The sequence below is a fragment of the Cherax quadricarinatus genome, chromosome 30 (genome assembly GCF_038502225.1).
Source record: "Cherax quadricarinatus isolate ZL_2023a chromosome 30, ASM3850222v1, whole genome shotgun sequence".
NCBI classification, from domain to species: domain Eukaryota; kingdom Metazoa; phylum Arthropoda; class Malacostraca; order Decapoda; family Parastacidae; genus Cherax; species Cherax quadricarinatus.
Window position 1 is genome coordinate 34,645,527 of NC_091321.1, and position 22,348 is coordinate 34,667,874.

General features: G+C 45.1%; 1 protein-coding gene across 1 annotated transcript in view; it reads left to right on the top strand.

Annotated features, from left to right (window-relative positions):
• LOC138853444 (cytochrome P450 9e2-like) overlaps window positions 1-5,428 on the top strand; it is a 76,015-nt gene extending 70,587 nt beyond the window's left edge. Inside the window, exon 5 of the mRNA XM_070090124.1 lies at window positions 5,364-5,428. Coding sequence (XP_069946225.1) covers window positions 5,364-5,428 — 65 coding nt within the window. The remainder of the gene's footprint in view (window positions 1-5,363) is intronic.
• Window positions 5,429-22,348: the final 16,920 nt, after the last annotated feature.

Sequence of the window (22,348 nt, forward strand, 5' to 3'; positions counted from 1 at the left end):
GATACTCGCCAAGCCGCAGTTAGCCCTGTCGGCAGGCGCTGTGTCAGCCTTGTGTCACAAGCTTCAGTGAGCAGCCTGCACAAAGAAGATGTCACTTTGACTGCTAGCTCTCTCACTGCAGTCTGGTGTATGATGTTACGACTCCCAGATGTTTTGCCCAGTCATCTCTGCCACAACTCGCTCCACAACTCGCTCCATGCTCGCCGGCAGTGACAGCCCAGTGGCAGTACCAGTCGAGAAGTGCCCTCCTGAGTTGCTTGCCAGAAGTCCTGCCCAGTTGCCGAGTTTTGTCGACGCCTCACTTGAGGGCACCAGCATGTGCCCCAGGTTGAGTGAAACCTGCAGCGACTCCTACGATGACTGTTTCACCGTTCCAGAGGAGACCGTACCCTGTTACGTCACAGCTCAGCTGCAGCGATGTCTCCTGTGTTGCAGTATCTGTCCAGACGCAGGAAGGTGTGCAGTGATGCCCATCGACTCTCACTGCCTATGACCACGATGTTTAGCACACCCACATGTTTTTTTCTTCCATCCCTGTAGGAAGTTTTTCTTCCATGTTCATATGTATATATATGTTTTTATTTTGTGTTCTGTGGCCTGTTCCTACGAGAGAGAGACCGAGTTTCTTTTACCACCAGTATTGTCGTGTCGGGACGACGCGTGGTAGGTGGCCGAGCGTATGTAGACAGCCTGTACTGTCTGCACAGACAGCCCATGCTGTCTGACAGCTTAGTTCATATTTCGCGGCACTAAGATGCTGCCCTCTGTAGCCAGGCCTCTCGGTGGGCACGCCAGCCTGCCGGCCCTTGCCACGCTCTCACTCACACAGCGGCCTAGCAGTAAGACAGAAGTACTAGTAACTCTCTCTCGTGGAATGGCCCTGCCCAGGCCATGGGCACAAACACACAAGCCTGTGTACCCACCACGACTTTCAATAAAGTAAGAAGCCTCCGAAGAAGAAGTATATCATTTAACCACCCGCTACCAGAACACCAAATAATCCTTTTTGTACAGGGTGCAGGGTGCAGAGTGCAGGGTGCAGAGTGCAGGGTGCAGGGTGCAGAGTGCAGGGTGCAGGGTGCAGAGTGCAGGGTGCAGGGTGCAGAGTGCAGGGTGCAGAGTGCAGAGTGTAGGGTGCAGGGTGCAGGGTGCAGGGTGCAGGGTGCAGAGTGCAGGGTGCAGGGTGCAGGGTGCAGGGTGCAGAGTGCAGGGTGCAGGGTGCAGGGTGCAGAGTGCAGGGTGCAGAGTGCAGGGTGCAGGGTGCAGAGTGCAGGGTGCAGAGTGCAGGGTGCAGGGTGCAGAGTGCAGGGTGCAGGGTGCAGGGTGCAGGGTGCAGGGTGCAGAGTGCAGGGTGCAGGGTGCAGGGTGCAGAGTGCAGGGTGCAGGGTGCAGGGTGCAGAGTGCAGGGTGCAGGGTGCAGGGTGCAGAGTGCAGGGTGCAGAGTGCAGGGTGCAGAGTGCAGGGTGCAGGGTGCAGGGTGCAGGGTGCAGGGTGCAGAGTGCAGGGTGCAGAGTGCAGGGTGCAGAGTGCAGGGTGCAGGGTGCAGAGTGCAGGGTGCAGGGTGCAGGGTGCAGGGTGCAGAGTGCAGGGTGCAGGGTGCAGGGTGCAGAGTGCAGGGTGCAGAGTGCAGGGTGCAGGGTGCAGTGTGCAGGGTGCAGAGTGCAGGGGGCAGAGTGCAGGGTGCAGGGTGCAGGGTGCAGAGTGCAGGGTGCAGGGTGCAGAGTGCAGGGTGCAGAGTGCAGGGTGCAGGGTGCAGGGTGCAGGGTGAAGGGTGCAGAGTGCAGGGTGCAGGGTGCAGGGTGCAGAGTGCAGGGTGCAGGGCGCAGGGTGCAGAGTGCAGGGTGCAGAGTGCAGGGTGCAGGGTGCAGAGTGCAGGGTGCAGGGTGCAGGGTGCAGAGTGCAGGGTGCAGAGTGCAGGGTGCAGGGTGCAGAGTGCAGAGTGCAGGGTGCAGGGTGCAGGGTGCAGGGTGCAGGGTGCAGAGTGCAGGGTGCAGGGTGCAGGGTGCAGAGTGCAGGGTGCAGAGTGCAGGGTGCAGGGTGCAGAGTGCAGGGTGCAGGGTGCAGGGTGTAGGGTGCAGAGTGCAGGGTGCAGGGTGCAGGGTGCAGAGTGCAGGGTGCAGGGTGCAGGGTGCAGAGTGCAGGGTGCAGAGTGCAGGGTGCAGGGTGCAGAGTGCAGGGTGCAGGGTGCAGGGTGCAGAGTGCAGGGTGCAGAGTGCAGGGTGCAGGGTGCAGAGTGCAGAGTGCAGGGTGTAGGGTGCAGAGTGCAGGGTGCAGGGTGCAGAGTGCAGGGTGCAGGGTGCAGAAGGCAGGGTGCAGAGTGCAGGGTGCAGAGTGCAGAGTGCAGGGTGCAGGGTGCAGGGTGCAGAGTACAGGGTGGAGGGTGCAGGGTGCAGGGTGCAGGGTGCAGGGTGCAGTGTGCAGGGTGCAGAGTGCAGGGTGCAGGGTGCAGGGTGCGGAGTACAGGGTGCAGGATGCAGAGTACAGGGTGCAGGGTGCAGGGTGTAGGGTGCAGAGTGCAGGGTGAAGAGTGCAGGGTGCAGAGTGCAGGGTGCAGAGTGCAGGGTGCAGGGTGCAGGGTGCAGAGTACAGGGTGCAGGGTGCAGGGTGCAGGGTGCAGGGTGCAGGGTGCAGGGTGCAGAGTGCAGGGTGTAGGGTGCAGAGTGCAGGGTGCAGGGTGTAGGGTGCAGGGTGCAGAGTGCAGGGTGCAGAGTGCAAAGTGCAGAGTGCAGGGTGCAGAGTGCAGGGTGCAGGGTGCAGGGTGCAGGGTGCAGAGTGCAGGGTGCAGGGTGCAGGGTGCAGAGTGCAGGGTGTAGGGTGCAGGGTGCAGGGTGCAGAGTGCAGGGTGCAGGGTGCAGGGTGTAGGGTGCAGGGTACAGGGTGCAATGTGCAGAGTGCAGGGTGCAGGGTGCAGGGTGTAGCGTGCAGAGTGCAGGGTGCAGGGTGCAGGGTGCAGAGTGCAGGGTGCAGGGTGCAGGGTGTAGGGTGCAGAGTGCAGGGTGCAGGGTGCAGGGTGCAGGGTGCAGGGTGCAGGGTGCAGGGTGCAGGGTGCAGGGTGCAGGGTGCAGGGTGCAGAGTGCAGGGTGCAGGGTGCAGGGTGTAGGGTGCAGGGTGCAGGGTGCAGGGTGCAGAGTGCAGGGTGCAGGGTGCAGGGTGCAGAGTGCAGGGTGCAGGGTGCAGGGTGCAGAGTGCAGGGCGCAGGGTGCAGAGTGCAGGGTGCAGAGTGCAGGGTGCAGGGTGCAGAGTGCAGGGTGCAGGGTGCAGGGTGCAGGGTGCAGGGTGCAGAGTGCAGGGTGCAGGGTGCAGAGTGCAGAGTGCAGAGTGCAGGGTGCAGGGTGCAGAGTGCAGGGTGCAGAGTGCAGGGTGCAGGGCGCAGGGTGCAGAGTGCAGAGTGTAGGGTGCAGGGTGCAGAGTGCAGGGTGCAGAGTGCAGGGTGCAGGGTGCAGAGTGCAGGGTGCAGAGTGCAGGGTGCAGGGTGCAGAGTGCAGGGTGCAGGGTGCAGGGTGCAGAGTGCAGGGTGCAGAGTGCAGGGTGCAGGGTGCAGAGTGCAGAGTGCAGGGTGCAGGGTGCAGAGTGCAGGGTGCAGGGTGCAGAGTGCAGGGTGCAGGGTGCAGAGTGCAGGGTGCAGAGTGCAGGGTGCAGAGTGCAGGGTGCAGGGTGCAGGGTGCAGAGTACAGGGCGCAGGGTGCAGGGTGTAGGGTGCAGCGTGCAGCGTGCAGGGTGCTGCGTGCAGAGTGCAGGGTGCAGGGTGCGGAGTACAGGGTGCAGGGTGCAGAGTACAGGGTGCAGGGTGCAGGGTGTAGGGTGCAGGGTGCAGAGTGCAGGGTGCAGAGTGCAGGGTGCAGGGTGCAGGGTGCAGAGTACAGGGTGCAGGGTGCAGGGTGTAGGGTGCAGGGTGCAGGGTGCAGGGTGCAGAGTGCAGGGTGCAGGGTGCAGGGTGCAGGGTGCAGGGTGCAGAGTGCAGGGTGTAGGGTGCAGAGTGCAGGGTGCAGGGTGAAGGGTGCAGGGTGCAGTGTACAGGGTGCAGAGTGCAGGGTGCAGAGTGCAGGGTGCAGAGTGCAGGGTGCAGGGTGCAGGGTGCAGGGTGCAGAGTGCAGGGTGCAGGGTGCAGGGTGCAGAGTGCAGAGTGTAGGGTGCAGGGTGCAGGGTGCAGAGTGCAGGGTGCAGGGTGCAGGGTGCAGGGTGCAGGGTACAGGGTGCAGGGTGCAGGGTGCAGGGTGAAGGGTGCAGGGTGCAGTGTGCAGGGTGCAGGGTGCAGCGTGCAGGGTGCAGGGTGCAGGGTGCAGAGTGCAGAGTGCAGGGTGGAGGGTGCAGGGCGCAGGGTGTAGGGTGCAGGGTGCAGAGTCCAGGGGGCAGGGCGCAGGGTGCAGGGTGCAGGGTGCAGGGTGTAGGTTGTAGGGTGCAGGGTGCAGGGTGCAGGGTGCAGGGTGCAGAGTGCAGGGTGCAGGGTGCAGGGTGCAGGGTGCAGAGTGCAGGGTGCAGAGTGCAGGGTGCAGGGTGCAGGGTGCAGGGTGCAGGGTGCAGAGTACAGGGTGCAGGGTGTAGGGTGCAGGGTGCAGGGTGCAGAGTGCAGGGTGCAGAGTGCAGGGTGCAGGGTGCAGTGTGTAGGGTGCAGGGTGCAGAGTGCAGAGTACAGGGTGCAGGGTGCAGAGTGCAGGGTGCAGGGTGCAGGGTGTAGGGTGCAGGGTGCAGGGTGCAGAGTACAGGGTGCAGGGTGTAGGGTGCAGGGTGCAGAGTGCAGGGTGTAGGGTGCAGGGTGCAGGGTGCAGGGTGTCGGGTGCAGGGTGCAGGGTGTAGGGTGCAGAGTGCAGGGTGCAGAGTACAGGGTGCAGGGTGCAGGGTGTAGGGTGCAGGGTGCAGGGTGTAGGGTGCAGGGTGCAGGGTGTAGGGTGCAGAGTGCAGGGTGCAGAGTACAGGGTGCAGGGTGCAGGGTGTAGGGTGCAGGGTGCAGGGTGTAGGGTGCAGAGTGCAGGGTGCAGAGTACAGGGTGCAGGGTGCAGGGTGCAGAGTGCAGAGTGCAGGGTGCAGGGTGCAGGGTGCAGGGTGCAGGGTGCAGGGTGCAGGGTGCAGAGTGCAGGGTGCAGAGTACAGGGTGCAGGGTGCAGGGTGCAGGGTGCAGGGTGCAGGGTGGGGTGGTCCTTGTGGGTGGGCAGTTTTCACCCCGCCGTTGTGTGGTGCTGGTGTGGTCAGGTATGGCTGGTTTGTATATTGCTTTGTGCTGTTCAGAGTCTCTGTTATATATTATTTTGTAACTTTACTGACATGTTTACAATAAAATATATAAAAAAATTCTTGTTAATAAAGTCTAAGCATTTCAATTTATTTTTATCACTTTATTATCTGATTATAATAACGATATATTTCAGAAAGTCTGAGATTGTACCCGCCGTCGACCGTCGGGGAACGCAAGTGTACCAGAACCTACAAGTAGGTCTTACCTTGACACTTTATATACACTGGTTTATATACAGTGGTTTATATACAGTGGATTATATACACTGGTTAGTCTTCTTTATTAGATAAATTATTGACGTGTGTATATTTTTTTTTGATCTAAATTCATGACTGTTTTTATTACATTAATGATGTTTCATTTTCTATTTTTTTATGTTGGAGAGTACTTCTGTTTCTCGATGTACAAATACGTACAATATGACGAAATGTCAGAAAAAGAATCTCACATTCTTCATATAGTTAACTACTGCAGGATGAGCTGGTGCACAATAAATTACTACAGGATCAGCTGGTGCACAATAAGCTACTACAGGATGAGCTGGTGCACAATAAATTACTACAGGATCAGCTGGTGCACAATAAGCTACTACAGGATGAGCTGGTGCACAATAAGCTACTACAGGATGAGCTGGTGCACAATAAGCTACTACAGGATGAGCTGGTGCACAATAAATTGCTACAGGATGAGCTGGTGCACAATAAGCTACTACAGGATGAGCTGGTGCACAATAAGCTACTACAGGATGAGCTGGTGCACAATAAATTGCTACAGGATGAGCTGGTGCACAATAAGCTACTACAGGATGAGCTGGTGCACAATAAGCTACTACAGGATGAGCTGGTGCACAATAAGCTACTACAGGATGAGCTGGTGCACAATAAGCTACTACAGGATGAGCTGGTGCACAATAAGCTACTGCAGGATGAGCTGGTGCACAATAAGCTACTACAGGATGAGCTGGTGCACAATAAGCTACTACAGGATGAGCTGGTGCACAATAAGCTACTACAGGATGAGCTGGTGCACAATAAGCTACTACAGGATGAGCTGGTGCACAATAAACTACTACAGGATGAGCTGGTGCACAATAAATTGCTACAGGATGAGCTGGTGCACAATAAGCTACTACAGGATGAGCTGGTGCACAGTAAACTACTACAGGATGAGCTGGTGCACAATAAACTACTACAGGATCAGCTGGTGCACAATAAACTACTACAGGATGAGCTGGTGCACAATAAATTGCTACAGGATGAGCTGGTGCACAATAAGCTACTACAGGATGAGCTGGTGCACAATAAACTACTACAGGATCAGCTGGTGCACAATAAACTACTGCAGGATGAGCTGGTGCACAATAAATTGCTACAGGATGAGCTGGTGAACAATAAATTACTACAGAATGAGCTGGTGAACAATAAATTACTACAGGATCAGCTGGTGCACAATAAACTACTGCAGGATGAGCTGGTGCACAATAAATTACTACAGGATGAGCTGGTGCACAATAAGCTACTACAGGATGAGCTGGTGCACAATAAACTACTACAGGATCAGCTGGTGCACAATAAACTACTGCAGGATGAGCTGGTGCACAATAAATTGCTACAGGATGAGCTGGTGAACAATAAATTACTACAGAATGAGCTGGTGAACAATAAATTACTACAGGATCAGCTGGTGCACAATAAACTACTGCAGGATGAGCTGGTGCACAATAAATTACTACAGGATGAGCTGGTGAACAATAAATTACTACAGGATGAGCTAGTGAACAATAAATTACTACAGGATGAGCTGGTGAACAATAAATTACTACAGGATCAGCTGGTGCACAATAAGCTACTACAGGATCAGCTGATGCACAATAAATTACTACAGGATGAGCTGGTGCACAATAAATTACTACAGGATGAGCTGGTGCACAATAAATTACTACAGGATGAGCTGGTGCACAATAAATTACTACAGGATGAGCTGGTGCACAATAAATTACTACAGGATGAGCTGGTGAACAATAAATTACTACAGGATGAGCTGGTGAACAATAAACTACTACAGGATGAGCTGGTGCACAATAAACTACTACAGGATCAGCTGGCGCACAATAAACTACTACAGGATGAGCTGGTGCACAATAAACTACTACAGGATGAGCTGGTGCACAACAAACTACTACAGGATGAGCTGGTGCACAACAAACTACTACAGGATGAGCTGGTGCACAACAAACTACTACAGGATGAGCTGGTGCACAACAAACTACTACAGGATGAGCTGGTGCACAACAAACTACTACAGGATGAGCTGGTGCACAACAAACTACTACAGGATGAGCTGGTGCACAACAAACTACTACAGGATGAGCTGGTGCACAACAGATTACTACAGGATGAGCTGGTGCACAACAAACTACTACAGGATGAGCTGGTGCACAACAAACTACTACAGGATGAGCTGGTGCACAACAAACTACTACAGGATGAGCTGGTGCACAACAAACTACTACAGGATGTGCTGCCGCACAACAAACTGCCATATTGTTCACAGAGTTTTCTAAAGGAACCCAATACACATTTAAAAATAACTGCAAACAATGAGGTGATGTGACACTTGACAGGAGTCAAGGAAGTCTCTTGGTGCAACTGTTTTAATTATATACATTATAAGTAACAAAGTTTGGTTTTCTGTATATAGAATATAAAAAAAATGCCAACAATGCATTATCCTTACACGTATAAACAATTTTATAAACAGACATATACCAGTAGCACTGCCAGTATCCAGTCATCATAACTGCAATACTAAGTTGAGACTAAGATCACACTGCTGTTTGCCTATAAGTTTAGCATTACTCTTAACAGAATATGGTATGAATTAAAAAAAAATTAACTACGTCTTTCATAGTTTAATAAATATATGTAGTCAGGATGATGCTCTTGAGTACGGTGATGATGTCAAAACTGCACCAAACTCCGTTCAGTTTCAAACAATTTGTAAGAAAGAAGCCCGTGACTTTTGGCTTCAAAGGTTGCCTTGGAACTGACTGCCAAGATGCCGATAAAGGCTTAAAGAAAAAGGTTCTGACGATAAACACGTACAAACTATCGATAATGAGGTATGCCACGAAACATCTAAGGTGACAAATTGTTTCAATTCCTACTACACGTCTGTTGCATCAACACTAGTAAGTAAACTACCAGCTGCATCAAATACCTTTAATACAGACTCTGATAAGTTTCAAGCATACTATACCAATGAAGGGGTATTCCCAACTAGTAAGTGTATCTCATGACTTTATTCAAAAAGAACTATGCAGGTTAAACCCAACTAAGAGCACTGGCCCGGATAACATCCCGTCTAAGTTCCTAAAAGATGGTGCTTCTGAACTGTCAATCCCTATTGCTAACATAATAAATCTGTCAATCACCACTAATGCCGTACCGGAGGGGTTTAAGTTACTCCTATCTTCAAGAAAAATAGTAGGTCTGATGTAAGCAAATATAGGCCTGTTAGTATACTCAGTATAATATCCAAAATTCTAGAGAGAGCGGTGTACTCTCAAGTAGTTAAGTACCTTAATGACAACAACATTCTCCATAGCTACCAATCGGGCTTTAGAAGATCTTACTCAACCGACACCTCCCTAATTAATCTGATGGATTGCCTGAGAACTGAAATGTAAATGGGGAACCTCATAGGTATGGTAACCTTAGACCTGCGAAAGGCCTTTGATACTGTCAACCACAATATATTATGTAAAAAACTTTAAGCTATCGGTATAGGTTCTGTAGATTGGTTTAAGTCCTACCTTAGCAACAGGAGACAAATTGTCAAAATCAACAAAACGGAATCAGAGCCCCTGCCGAGAGCATGTGGAGTTCCCCAAGGTAGTATTCTGGGTCCCTTATTATTCTTATGCTATGTCAATGACATGCCTATCAGTGTCAAGTGCAAACTCCTACTGTATGCAGATGACAGTGCTCTCTTAGTGACAGGTCAAGAACCACAAGATATAGCTAATGTATTAACACTGGAACTGGAGTCCTGCAGCAAATGGTTAGTAGACAACAAACTATCATTACACCTCGGGAAAACTGAAGTCATTCTCTTTGGCACGAAGCATAAACTGAGAAGGGTAAATAATTTTAATGTCCAGTGTAATGGGGAACCCATCACTTTGGTTTCATCAGTAAAATATCTGGAAATCCCCTTTGACCCATGCATGTCAGGAGAATTGATAGGGAACAGTGTAGTAAAGAAAGCGGATGCCAGGCTGAAGTTCCTGTATAGACAAGCACAGTGTCTACCTACTGAGGCTCGCAGGATCCTGTCTAGCCCTTATACAGTGTCTTATGGATTACGCTTGCTCTTTATGGTACTCTGCCTTGACAAAAAAAAAACTGAAAGATAGACTGCAAATCACCGAGAACAAAATTGTAAGATTCATCCTGGACCTGGGTCCAAGAGAGCATGTAGTCCAGAATGAATTACAGCAGTTGGATATGCTGAATGTTGAAGACAGAGTAAAACAGCTGAAGCTTTATCATGTTTATAAAATTGCTCACAAACAATGTCCAGAATATCTTGCTGTCAATTTTGTCAAGGTTGGGAACCAAAGCAATCATAGTACTAGGGGGAGAGAGCACAACTTTGTAGTACCTACAGTCAGTGGCCAGGCTTCAAACACCTTTTATTGTACAGCAATAAAGGAATGGAACAGACTGCCTGCACATGTCAAAGCCAGTCATAGCATGAACCAGTTCAAGAAGAGTGGCAAAAGGTGTCTGATGAATGTAGCTACAGAAAGGGAGGAGAACGATTTTCTATTTTTTAGCTAACATACGTGTAAATTTTACCTTATTCCTAGTAATGACCCTCGTATTGTAGATAGTCTTAATGACCCTCGTGTAGTAGATAGTCTTTTTAGTATGATAATAAGATGTTATCTTCATTGTAGAATAATAAGAAAATATTATAACCTTTATATTATAATAATAAGGTAAAAGGACCCCAATGGAAATAAGTCACTCTGACTAACTTTTTGGGTTATCCCAGGTTCTCTACACATATGCTGCTATGTATGATAATTTATGTAACTGCATTTGTGTAAACCTGAATAAACTACTTACTAACTTAACTTGAAACCATTGCTGCAAGTCCTGTCTTGGCTGGATCTTTTCAGCACGCTATTTGCATCCCATTTATTTATTCCTGTTTTCCATTTATACACCTCGATCATATCCCCCCTAATTCTACGCCTTTCGAGAGAGTGCACATTCAGGGTCCTCAGTCTATCCTCATAGGGAAGATTTCTGATACATGGGATCATCTTTGTCATCCTCCTCTGTACGTTTTCCAGAGCATTTACATCCATTCTGTAATACGGTGACCAGAACTGATCAGCATAGTCTAAATGAGGCCTAACCAAGGATATATAGAGTTGAAGAACAACCTGAGGACTTCTATTATTTATACTTCTTGAGACGAAGTCAAGGATTCTGTTATCTTCATTGCGAACACTTATGCACTGTTGTCTTGGTTTTAGATTAATGCTAACCAGAACTCCTAAATCCTTTTTGCAATCAGTAGTATTAAGATCTACACTATTCAGTTTATAAATGGAATGGTTATTTACCTGTCCAACATTTAGCACTTTGCATTTGTCAATATTAAACTGCATCTGCCACTTCTCCGACCATTGCATCAGTCTATTCAAATCATACTGGAGTGCACTGATGCCCTCAATAGAATGAATTGGACGGCCTATTTTTGTGTCATCAGCAAATTTGCTTATGTCGCTATTTATTCCCTCATCTTCATCGTTTATGTAAATTGTGAACATAAATTGGATCCCATCACACACTGGATTACTCCTTCACGATAAAGTTGATGTGTTGGCTAAGAAGAATACCAGAAGGAGAATGTAGAATATAACTTTGGTATATCTGTGTCTAGCATTAGGAATAATATTAGGAGAGAAATAAATAATGGAAATGATTGTTATAGGAATGCAGTTAGAAGCCTAAGTAGATCCATGATAACATGAACGTAGATAAGTATGTTTATGGAGCAACTTGCAATGTGAACAGACTGACTGATGTTGTAGTGGCCAGGCTTAGGCTTGGTTACAAGTACTTCTGGCAGTTTGGGAGACACACAGATGATGATCAAACTAAATGTAAATTATGTGATCAGGCATATGGTCACTCTCTTGAACACTATGTGCTTAATTGTCCACTTATTGAGGAATACAGAGACAGACAGTATAATAACCTATGTGACATGTCAAGATATCTTATTAATGAAAATAAGATACTAGATATACTAAGCAAATTTCCTAAATTTGCTTGTAACAGATAAGTGAACTGTAGATATGTAGATAAAAAACCCATATGTACACCTGTTAACCCTTTTGGGGCCTAGTTCCTAGGCCTTTTGTGTATCCATATGCTCTCGCACTACCGTCCACAGGATGGATATGGGGTGCACAATAAACTAGCAACTTCGGTGGCAAAATATAAAAATCTAATCATACGTCCAAGCAAAAGTTAATTATATATGTCAACATAATACCCAAAAAAGACTGAGGGAAATAACGGGTCACTCAGTCCTCCGTCGTATTGTTTATGAGATTGTTTATGCAAAGTCATCAAACAAAAAGACTATTTAGGTGGATAAATTGGTAATAAAAACAAAATTGTTATGGGTAGCAACACGATTGTAATGGGGTAGCAACATGATTGTAATGGGGTAGCAACATGATTGTTATGGGGTAGCAACATGATTGTTATGGGGTAGCAACATGATTGTTATGGGGTAGCAACACGATTGTAATGGGGTAGCAACATGATTGTTATGGGGTAGCAACATGATTGTTATGGGGTAGCAACATGATTGTTATGGGGTAGCAACATGATTGTAATGGGGTAGCAACACGATTGTAATGGGGTAGCAACATGATTGTAATGGGGTAGCAACATGATTGTAATGGGGTAGCAACATGATTGTTATGGGGTAGCAACATGATTGTTATGGGGTAGCAACATGATTGTTATGGGGTAGCAACATGATTGTAATGGGGTAGCAACATGATTGTAATGAGGTAGCAACATGATTGTTATGGGGTAGCAACATGATTGTTATGGGGTAGCAACATGATTGTAATGAGGTAGCAACATGATTGTTATGGGGTAGCAACATGATTGTTATGGGGTAGCAACATGATTGTAATGGGGTAGCAACATGATTGTAATGGGGTAGCAACATGATTGTTATGGGGTAGCAACATGATTGTAATGGGGTAGCAACATGATTGTAATGGGGTAGCAACATGATTGTAATGGGGTAGCAACATGATTGTAATGGGGTAGCAACATGATTGTAATGGGGTAGCAACATGATTGTTATGGGGTAGCAACATGATTGTAATGGGGTAGTAACATGATTGTAATGGGGTAGCAACATGATTGTAATGGGGTAGCAACATGATTGTAATGGGGTAGCAACATGATTGTTATGGGGTAGCAACATGATTGTTATGGGGTAGCAACATGATTGTTATGGGGTAGCAACATGAATGTTATGGGGTAGCAACATGATTGTTATGGGGTAGCAACATGATTGTTATGGGGTAGCAACATGATTGTTATGGGGTAGCAACATGATTGTTATGGGGTAGCAACATGATTGTTATAGGGTAGCAACATGATTGTTATGGGGTAGCAACATGATTGTTATGGGGTAGCAACATGATTGTTATGGGGTAGCAACATGATTGTTATGGGGTAGCAACATGATTGTTATGGGGTAGCAACATGATTGTTATGGGGTAGCAACATGATTGTTATGGGGTAGCAACATGATTGTTATGGGGTAGCAACATGATTGTTATAGGGTAGCAACATGATTGTTATGGGGTAGCAACATGATTGTTATGGGGTAGCAACATGATTGTTATAGGGTAGCAACATGATTGTTATGGGGTAGCAACATGATTGTTATAGGGTAGCAACATGATTGTTATGGGGTAGCAACATGATTGTTATGGGGTAGCAACATGATTGTTATGGGGTAGCAACATGATTGTTATAGGGTAGCAACATGATTGTTATAGGGTAGCAACATGATTGTTATGGGGTAGCAACATGATTGTTATGGGGTAGCAACATGATTGTTATGGGGTAGCAACATGATTGTAATGGGGTAGCAACATGATTGTAATGGGGTAGCAACATGATTGTAATGAGGTAGCAACATGATTGTTATGGGGTAGCAACATGATTGTTATGGGGTAGCAACATGATTGTTATGGGGTAGCAACATGATTGTTATGGGGTAGCAACATGATTGTTATGGGGTAGCAACATGATTGTTATGGGGTAGCAACATGATTGTTATAGGGTAGCAACATGATTGTTATGGGGTAGCAACATGATTGTTATAGGGTAGCAACATGATTGTTATGGGGTAGCAACATGATTGTTATGGGGTAGCAACATGATTGTTATGGGGTAGCAACATGATTGTTATGGGGTAGCAACATGATTGTTATGGGGTAGCAACATGATTGTTATAGGGTAGCAACATGATTGTTATAGGGTAGCAACATGATTGTTATAGGGTAGCAACATGATTGTAATGGGGTAGCAACATGATTGTTATAGGGTAGCAACATGATTGTTATGGGGTAGCAACATGATTGTTATAGGGTAGCAACATGATTGTTATGGGGTAGCAACATGACTGTAATGGGGTAGCAACATGATTGTAATGGGGTAGCAACATGATTGTTATGGGGTAGCAACATGATTGTTATAGGGTAGCAACATGATTGTTATGGGGTAGCAACATGATTGTTATGGGGTAGCAACATGATTGTTATGGGGTAGCAACATGACTGTAATGGGGTAGCAACATGATTGTAATGAGGTAGCAACATGATTGTTATGGGGTAGCAACATGATTGTTATAGGGTAGCAACATGATTGTTATGGGGTAGCAACATGATTGTTATAGGGTAGCAACATGATTGTTATAGGGTAGCAACATGATTGTTATAGGGTAGCAACATGATTGTTATAGGGTAGCAACATGATTGTTATAGGGTAGCAACATGACTGTAATGGGGTAGCAACATGATTGTAATGAGGTAGCAACATGATTGTTATGGGGTAGCAACATGATTGTTATAGGGTAGCAACATGATTGTTATGGGGTAGCAACATGATTGTTATAGGGTAGCAACATGATTGTTATAGGGTAGCAACATGATTGTTATGGGGTAGCAACATGATTGTTATAGGGTAGCAACATGATTGTTATGGGGTAGCAACATGATTGTTATAGGGTAGCAACATGATTGTTATGGGGTAGCAACATGATTGTTATAGGGTAGCAACATGATTGTTATAGGGTAGCAACATGATTGTTATAGGGTAGCAACATGATTGTTATGGGGTAGCAACATGATTGTTATAGGGTAGCAACATGATTGTTATAGGGTAGCAACATGATTGTTATAGGGTAGCAACATGAAATATTGCCTAACACTTAAATTATTCTCAACCCTGAGTCGAAGTGAAGACAAAGTTTGTTGTTATACCCTTGAGGACAAGATTTATCAACTTTCAAGCCATGTTAATTGTCATTTATGAAGCCATTCTTTTTGTAGATGTTCTACATTTTGCATACTGTACATGTCTGTGTCTGTTTCTTTTTTAAATATTGAGACTAAATTTGCTGTCATCCATACCTCCAGAAGTTGCTCTGTGTCCACTGGCTTTTTGAAGATTGTGGCTAGTGGCTCACACAATGCTTCCGCTCCCTATCTCAGTACCCATGGAGAGATACTATCTGGTTCTAACGCCTTCCAGGTAAATAGTTCATTCAATAGCTTCCTCAGCTTTTCTGCCATAAGTATTATGTCTTACACTTGTTAGTGCACTTTACCTGTTTGTGTCTCTGGTATTTTCTCTCTTTTCTCTTGAAAAACCTTCTTAAATTTCTTGCTGACCTCTTCACAAACGTTCTAGTAATTTTCTTATCAACGCTTATTCATTTCTGGCTCTTCTGTTCACCTCCTTGTTATACTGCATTCCATACCTTGTATATTTTTTCCATACTCTAGTACTTCCAGCCTTTGCCTCTCTGCACCTCTGGGTGAACTATTGGCTGGGTGAACCATGTAGCTGGAAAATGCGTCTCCTCAGTACTTTCCAGTTGCATACATCATCTCACTCGCTGTCTTCCCATACGGTTCTCTTTCCCACTGCACCTCATTCAAGAATTGTTCCATTCCTGTGAAGTCATATTCCGACGTATGGCTTCCTGTACCACCTCACTCTCCAAGTTGGCTTCCATAAGATATTCAAAACTCTGAACTATGTAGTTGCTAGCACCGAAAGAACTTTCAAATTCAATTCCACCAAAGTCAAAATCGTCCAGGTTGAATACAGGGTCCGACCTCAATGGTTCATTCCCCCCTCTCTGTCTCTTTATTTCTCTGTCTGTCTGTCTGTCTGTCTGTCTGTCTGTCTGTCTGTCTCTCTCTCTCTCTCTCTCTCTCTCTCTCTCTCTCTCTCTACCTGTCTTTTCTGTCTCCCCCTCTATCTCTTTCCGTGGTTGATCTCTGACATATTGGTGCATTAATTTTTTCAGTATTACCTCTAGCATCTTTGTCCTCCTGATTTCTTGCCCGTGTATGTGGCTTGAGACTCTCCCAGTCTCAAGCTTTGCAATGCTCATGCAGCCATTTTTGCTTTGGTGCTGTCGCATTCTTGTCCTGGTTTCCTCCTATTTAGTGGAGAGTTGTGTATCACTGTCATCACCACCTACATTTTCCTGGTCTTGAGTGTACATACTATGTAGGCATTTGCCTCTTTGCTTCTTCTGGTCTCATTAATTCAAAGAGTCTGTCCTTATCTGCCCTATTAACATCTCTTAAGATTTTATATGACTTAATAATGTTTTCTTGTCCTTCTGTTCGTCAAGGTCTTTCTACTTCTCTTCACGGTGCATTCCTCAAAGTGTTGATAATATCATGCAACATTTTCTAGCTTCGTAATGTGCTTCACCAGGTGTAGTCTATTCTGTGTCCTCTTACTCAATGAACAGCATAACGTATATCGTATATAAATAAGGTTCAGGACTCTTTATTGAAGTTATTCAATGCTTTTCTTGAGGAAATCTAATCTTGCTTATGCCTATGCCGTTAATTGGTTAATGTTTCTCTCTCTTGGTTAATGTTTCACTCTCTTGATAATTGCAGGTTATTTCTACCCACGCTGTCCTCTGCGTCCTATCTGCCCTCATCCTTTTCAGTTTGTTCGGGTTGAACTCATTAAGTCACTTGTTTGACCACAACTGTAGTCAGTTTAAATCTCTGGTGTTTATACCTATCCAATTCGGTTCTTATACTTCGTATTAGTTTTGCAGCATCGGCAAAGGTTACACAAAGGAGCCCATCTGAGACCGCTAAGGTCAGTGGTCAGTACGCTGAGGTCAGTGGTCAGTACGCTGAGGTCAGTGGTCACCTGCGGTCATACCTGCCTAAGCTCTTGGGAGTTAGCGTGGGCTGTTACCAAGCACCATGGCTTGTTGTAGTGTTTTAGAATCTCAGGTTAAAGTGTTGAAGAAGGAGATTCTACTTCTTCAGGAGGAAAATAGGAGGCTGAAACTTCGCATAGATGAGTTTGGGAGCGAGTGTGAGGAGGATTTAGCTGGTAAGGAAGGAATGGTCACCAGCAGTGATAGTGGCAGCCACTTTAAGTGGCAAGTGGTTCACAGTTCAGGAAGAAGGAAGATGAGGAGAGTTAATAGAGAAGATGTGAAGGTAGGAAATCGATTCTCTGTTCTCCAAGACGAGTGTACTTCAGTGGTTAGTGAGGTTGAAGGTACCACTGATTACCCTGCTAATCAAGGTAAGAATATTTTAATAGTAGGCTATTCTCAGGTAAGATATATGGACCGTGCATTTTGTAACAGAGACAGAAAGGTCAGACAGAGAGTGTGTCTTCCTGGAGCTGGTGTTGGTGACATAGTCAGCAGGTTGGATAATATTATGGCAGGTAATGGTAACAAGCCCATTATCTGTCTTAGTGCTGGGGGTGATGACATTGGGAAGGGCAGAAGAGAGGAGCTGCTGGATAAGTACAGGTCAGCCATAGAAGTAGTTAGGCCTAAGGGTGAGATCCCAGTCATATGTAGCATCTTACCTAGAAAGGTACTGCAAGGAACTTACAATCCCATTCATTGATAACTGGGACTTATTCTTTGACAAACGTGGTATGTATGCAAGGGATGAGGTTCATCTCTCTGAGGATGGAGTGGTTGCATTAGCCAGTTCAATTGAGATGGTAATTGATGACTTGTCTAGGAATTTAAACTGATAGATTATAGAGGTATGGGTGTTTGTGGGAAACAATCAGGCTGTAGCATTAGAGTTAAAAACAGCAGTTATTACCGGGATACCTCAGGGATATGTTTAAAAGACAATATTCAAAATAAAGTTGCTAGTAATGGCAAATCAATTGATCAACAAACAAAGAGAGATAGTAGAGGGCAACGAGTGACTAGGTCCTTTAAGGTTTACTATACAAATAGTCTAAGAAATAACATAGATGAGCTAAGATTACTTACAAGTGTAGGTAATATAGATATTATTGATATAACAAAGACCTGGTTCAACCTGAAAGATAGAGAAATACCTTCTGAATGCAACATACAGGGTTATAAACTATTCCACACTAATAGGGTCAGCAGGAAGGGTGGTGGAGTGGCGATGTATGTCAGAGAAAATTTAAATTGTTGTCTTAGACATGATATCAGATTAGAAACATCGAACACTGAATCTGTGTGGCTGCAGTTTCTCGAGGGACGTGACAAATTAATTTTGGGTGTGATTTATAGGCCCCCAAACCTTGATAGGGAGTGCTGTAAGCTGTTATGGGACGAAATTCATAAGGCATCTAGATATGAAAATGTTGTGATAATGGGAGATTTTATCTTCAGACAAATTGATTGGAACAATATGACAGGAAATCTTGAGTCTTGTGACTTTCTTAATACGGTTCAGGATTGCTTTTTAGAACAGGTTGTGACAGAACCAACTAGAGGAAACAATCTGCTTGACTTGGTTCTTGCCAACAAAGATTCACTAATTAATAATCTTGAGGTTAATGATGAGCTTGGGAAAAGTGATCACAAATCACTTAGTTTCAATATATCATGGAATTATCCAGATAACTGCAATCAAATCTCTGTCCCAGATTTTCGCTTGGCCGACTTCATGGGACTGAAAAATTACTTGGGTGGGCTAAATTGGGGTGTCATGACTATGGGTCAGGTAGGTGATCTTGGTTGCCACTACGACGTTTTTCAGAGCATAGTTCTAGCTGCCCAGACAACTTTTGTTCTGAGTAGGGAAATTAGGTCTAACAAAAATGATCCCAAATGGATGAACAATAGATTAAAACATCTCATTGGTCAAAAGATAGGCATATATAGGCATTTCAAAAGAGGGGATGGGCAGTTAAGAAATCAATATATTCAATTAAAGAGAGAAATAAAGAAAGGAATAAGAAAAGCAAAAAGGGATTATGAAGCTAAGGTCGCAAGGGATTCAAAGACTAACCCAAAACGGTTCTTTCAGGTATACATAAGTAAGATTAGGGACAAGATTGGCCAACTTAAGAGTAACTCTGGTCAGATCACTGACAGTGATAAGGATATGTGTGAAATTCTCAATTCCTACTTCCTCTCAGTTTTCACCCAGGAAAATACTAGCAATATTCCTGAAATAATAGATTATGTAGAACAGGATAATAAACTATGTGCGATTGTGGTAACTAGTGACATGGTCCTCAGACAAATAGAGAAACTAAAACCTAACAAATCCCCAGGTCCTGATGAACTGTTTGCAAGGGTGTTAAAGGAATGTAAAGTGGAACTTAGCATACCTTTGGCTAATCTTTTTAGCATATCACTAAAAACTGGCATAGTGTCCGATAAGTGGAAAATGGCAAATGTAATACCTATTTACAAGGCAGGTGACAGGTCCTTGGCTTCGAACTATAGACCAATAAACCTTACCTCCATAGGGGGAAAATTTATGGAATCAATAATTGCCGAAGCAATTCGCAGCCATCTTGACAGGCACAGATTGATTAATGAATCTCAACATGGTTTTACAAAGGGGAGTTCCTGTCTTACGAATTAACTAACTCTTTTTTCAATAAGGTGTTTGAGGAGGTAGATCATGGTAATGAATATGATATTGTGTATATGGACTTCAGTAAGACTTTCGATAGAGTTCCACATCAGAGGCTATTGAGGAAACTTAAGGCACACGGAATAGGAGGAGAAATTTTTTCCTGGGTAGAGGCATGGCTGACAAATAGACAGCAGAGAGTTTGCATAAATGGGGAGAAATCAGAATGGGGGCACGTCACAAGCGGTGTTCTTCGGGGGTCACTGTTGGGCCCGTTGTTGTTCACAATTTACATAAATGACATAGATGAGGGAATAAATAGCGACATAAGCAAATTTGCTGATGACACCAAAATAGGCTGTCCAATTCATTCTAATGAGGGCACTAGAGCACTCCAGGATGATTTGAATAGACTGATGCAATGGTCGGAGAAGTGGCAGATGCAGTTTAATATTGACAAATGCAAAGTTCTAAATGTTGGACAGTTAAATAACCATGCCACATATGAACTAAATAATGTAGATCTTAATACTACTGATTGCGAAAAGGATTTAGGAGTTCTGGTTAGCAGTAATCTAAAACCAAGACAACAGTGCATTAGTGTTCGCAATAAAGCTAACAGAATTCTAGGCTTCATATCTAGAAGTATAAATAATAGAAGTCCTCAGGTTGTTCTTCAACTCTATATATCCTTGGTTAGGCCTCATTTAGACTATGCTGCTCAGTTCGGGTCACCGTATTACAGAATGGATGTAAATGCTCTGGAAAACGTACAGAGGAGGATGACAAAGATGATCCAATGTATCAGAAATCTTCCCTATGAGGATAAGAACATAAGAACATAAGAACGAAGGAACACTGCAGCAGGCCTACTGGCCCATGCGAGGCAGGTCCAAGTCTCCTACCGTCTTAAGCCAATGCACCCAACCTAGTCAGGTCAGGTCACATTGACTTAAGAGAGGAACACGGCAACCGACCTGGTAGCACAAGCTATCAGGTCCAACTCACACCCACCCACATCCACTCATGTGGATAAATCCAACCTATTTTTAAAGCTACACAAGGTTCTGGCCTCTATAACTGTACTTGGGAGTTTGTTCCACTCATCCACAACTCTATTACCAAACCAGTACTTTCCTATATCCTTCCTGAATCTGAATTTTTCCAACTTAAAACCATTGCTGCGAGTCCTGTCTAGGCTAGATATTTTCAGCACACTATTTACATCCCCTTTATTTATTCCTGTCTTCCATTTATACACCTCAATCATATCCCCCCTAATTCTACGTCTTTCTAGAGAGTGCAGATTCAGGGCCCTTAGTCTATCCTCATAGGGAAGGTTTCTGATACATGGGATCAACTTTGTCATCCTCCTTTGTACATTTTCCAGAGCATTTGTATCCATTCTGTAATACGGTGACCAAAACTGTGCAGCATAATCTAAATGAGGCCTAACCAAGGATGTATAGAGTTGAAGAACAACCTGAGGACTCCTATTATTTATGCTTCTTGATATGAAGCCAAGGATTCTATTAGCTTTATTGCGAACACTTATGCACTGTAGTCTTTGTTTTAGATTACTGCTAACCAGAACTCCTAAATCTTTTTCGCAAACCGTAATATTAAGATCTACATTATTTAGTTTATATGTGGCATGGTTATTGTCCTGTCCAACATTTAGAACTTTGCATTTGTCTATATTAAACTGCATCTGCCACTTCTCCGACCACTGCATCAGTCTATTCAAATCTTCCTGGAGTGCTCTAATGTCCTCGTCAGAATGAATTCGACGGCCTATTTTGGTGTCATCGGCAAACTTGCTGATGTCGCTCTTTATGCCCACATCTATGTCGTTTATGTAGATTGTGAACAGCAGGGGGCCCAACACTGACCCCTGTGGAACACCGCTCGTGACGCTTCCCCACTCTGATTTCTCCCCATTTATGCAAACTCTCTGCTGCCTATTTGTCAACCATGCGTCTATCCAGGAAAAAATTTCTCCTCCTATTCCATGTGCCTTAATTTTCCTCAATAGTCTCTGATGTGGGACCCTGTCAAAAGCCTTACTGAAGTTCATATACACAATATCATATTCATTACCATGATCTACCTCCTCAAATACCTTAGTGAAAAAAAGTTAATAAATTCGTAAGGCAGGAACGCCCCTTTGTAAAACCATGCTGAGATTCGTTGATTAATTTATGCTTTTCAAGGTGGCTACGAACTGCCTCGGCAGTTATTGACTCCATAAATTTTCCCACTATGGAGGTTAGGCTTATTGGTCTATAGTTCGAAGCTAAGGACCTGTCATCTGCTTCGAAAATAGGTATCACATTTGCTATTTTCCACTTATCTGGCACCATGCCAGTTTGTAGTGATATGTTGAAAAGATTAGCTAAAGGTTTGCTAAGCTCCTCTTTACATTCCTTTAGAACCCTTGCATACAGTTCATCAGGGCCTGGGGATTTGTTAGGTTTTAATTTATCTATTTGCCTAAGGACCATGTCACTTGTGACCCTAATCGTGCATAGTTTATTATCGTCCTGTTCTACATAATTTATCATTTCTGGAATATCGCTGGTATCCTCCTGTGTAAAAACTGAGAGGAAGTATGTGTTAAAAATTCTACACATTTCCTTATCACTGTTAGTGAGCTGACCCGAGGAACTTTTGAGTGGGCCTATCTTGTCCCTGATCTTACTTCTGTATACCTGAAAGAATCCTTTTGGGTTAGTCTTCGATTCTCTTGCAACTTTAACCTCATAATCTCTTTTTGTTTTTCTAATTCCCTTTTTTATTTCTCTCTTTAACTGAATACATTGATTTCTTAATTGCCCCTCTCCTCTTTTGATTTGCCTATATATTCCTCTCTTTTGACCAATCAGATATTTTAATCTATTGTTCAT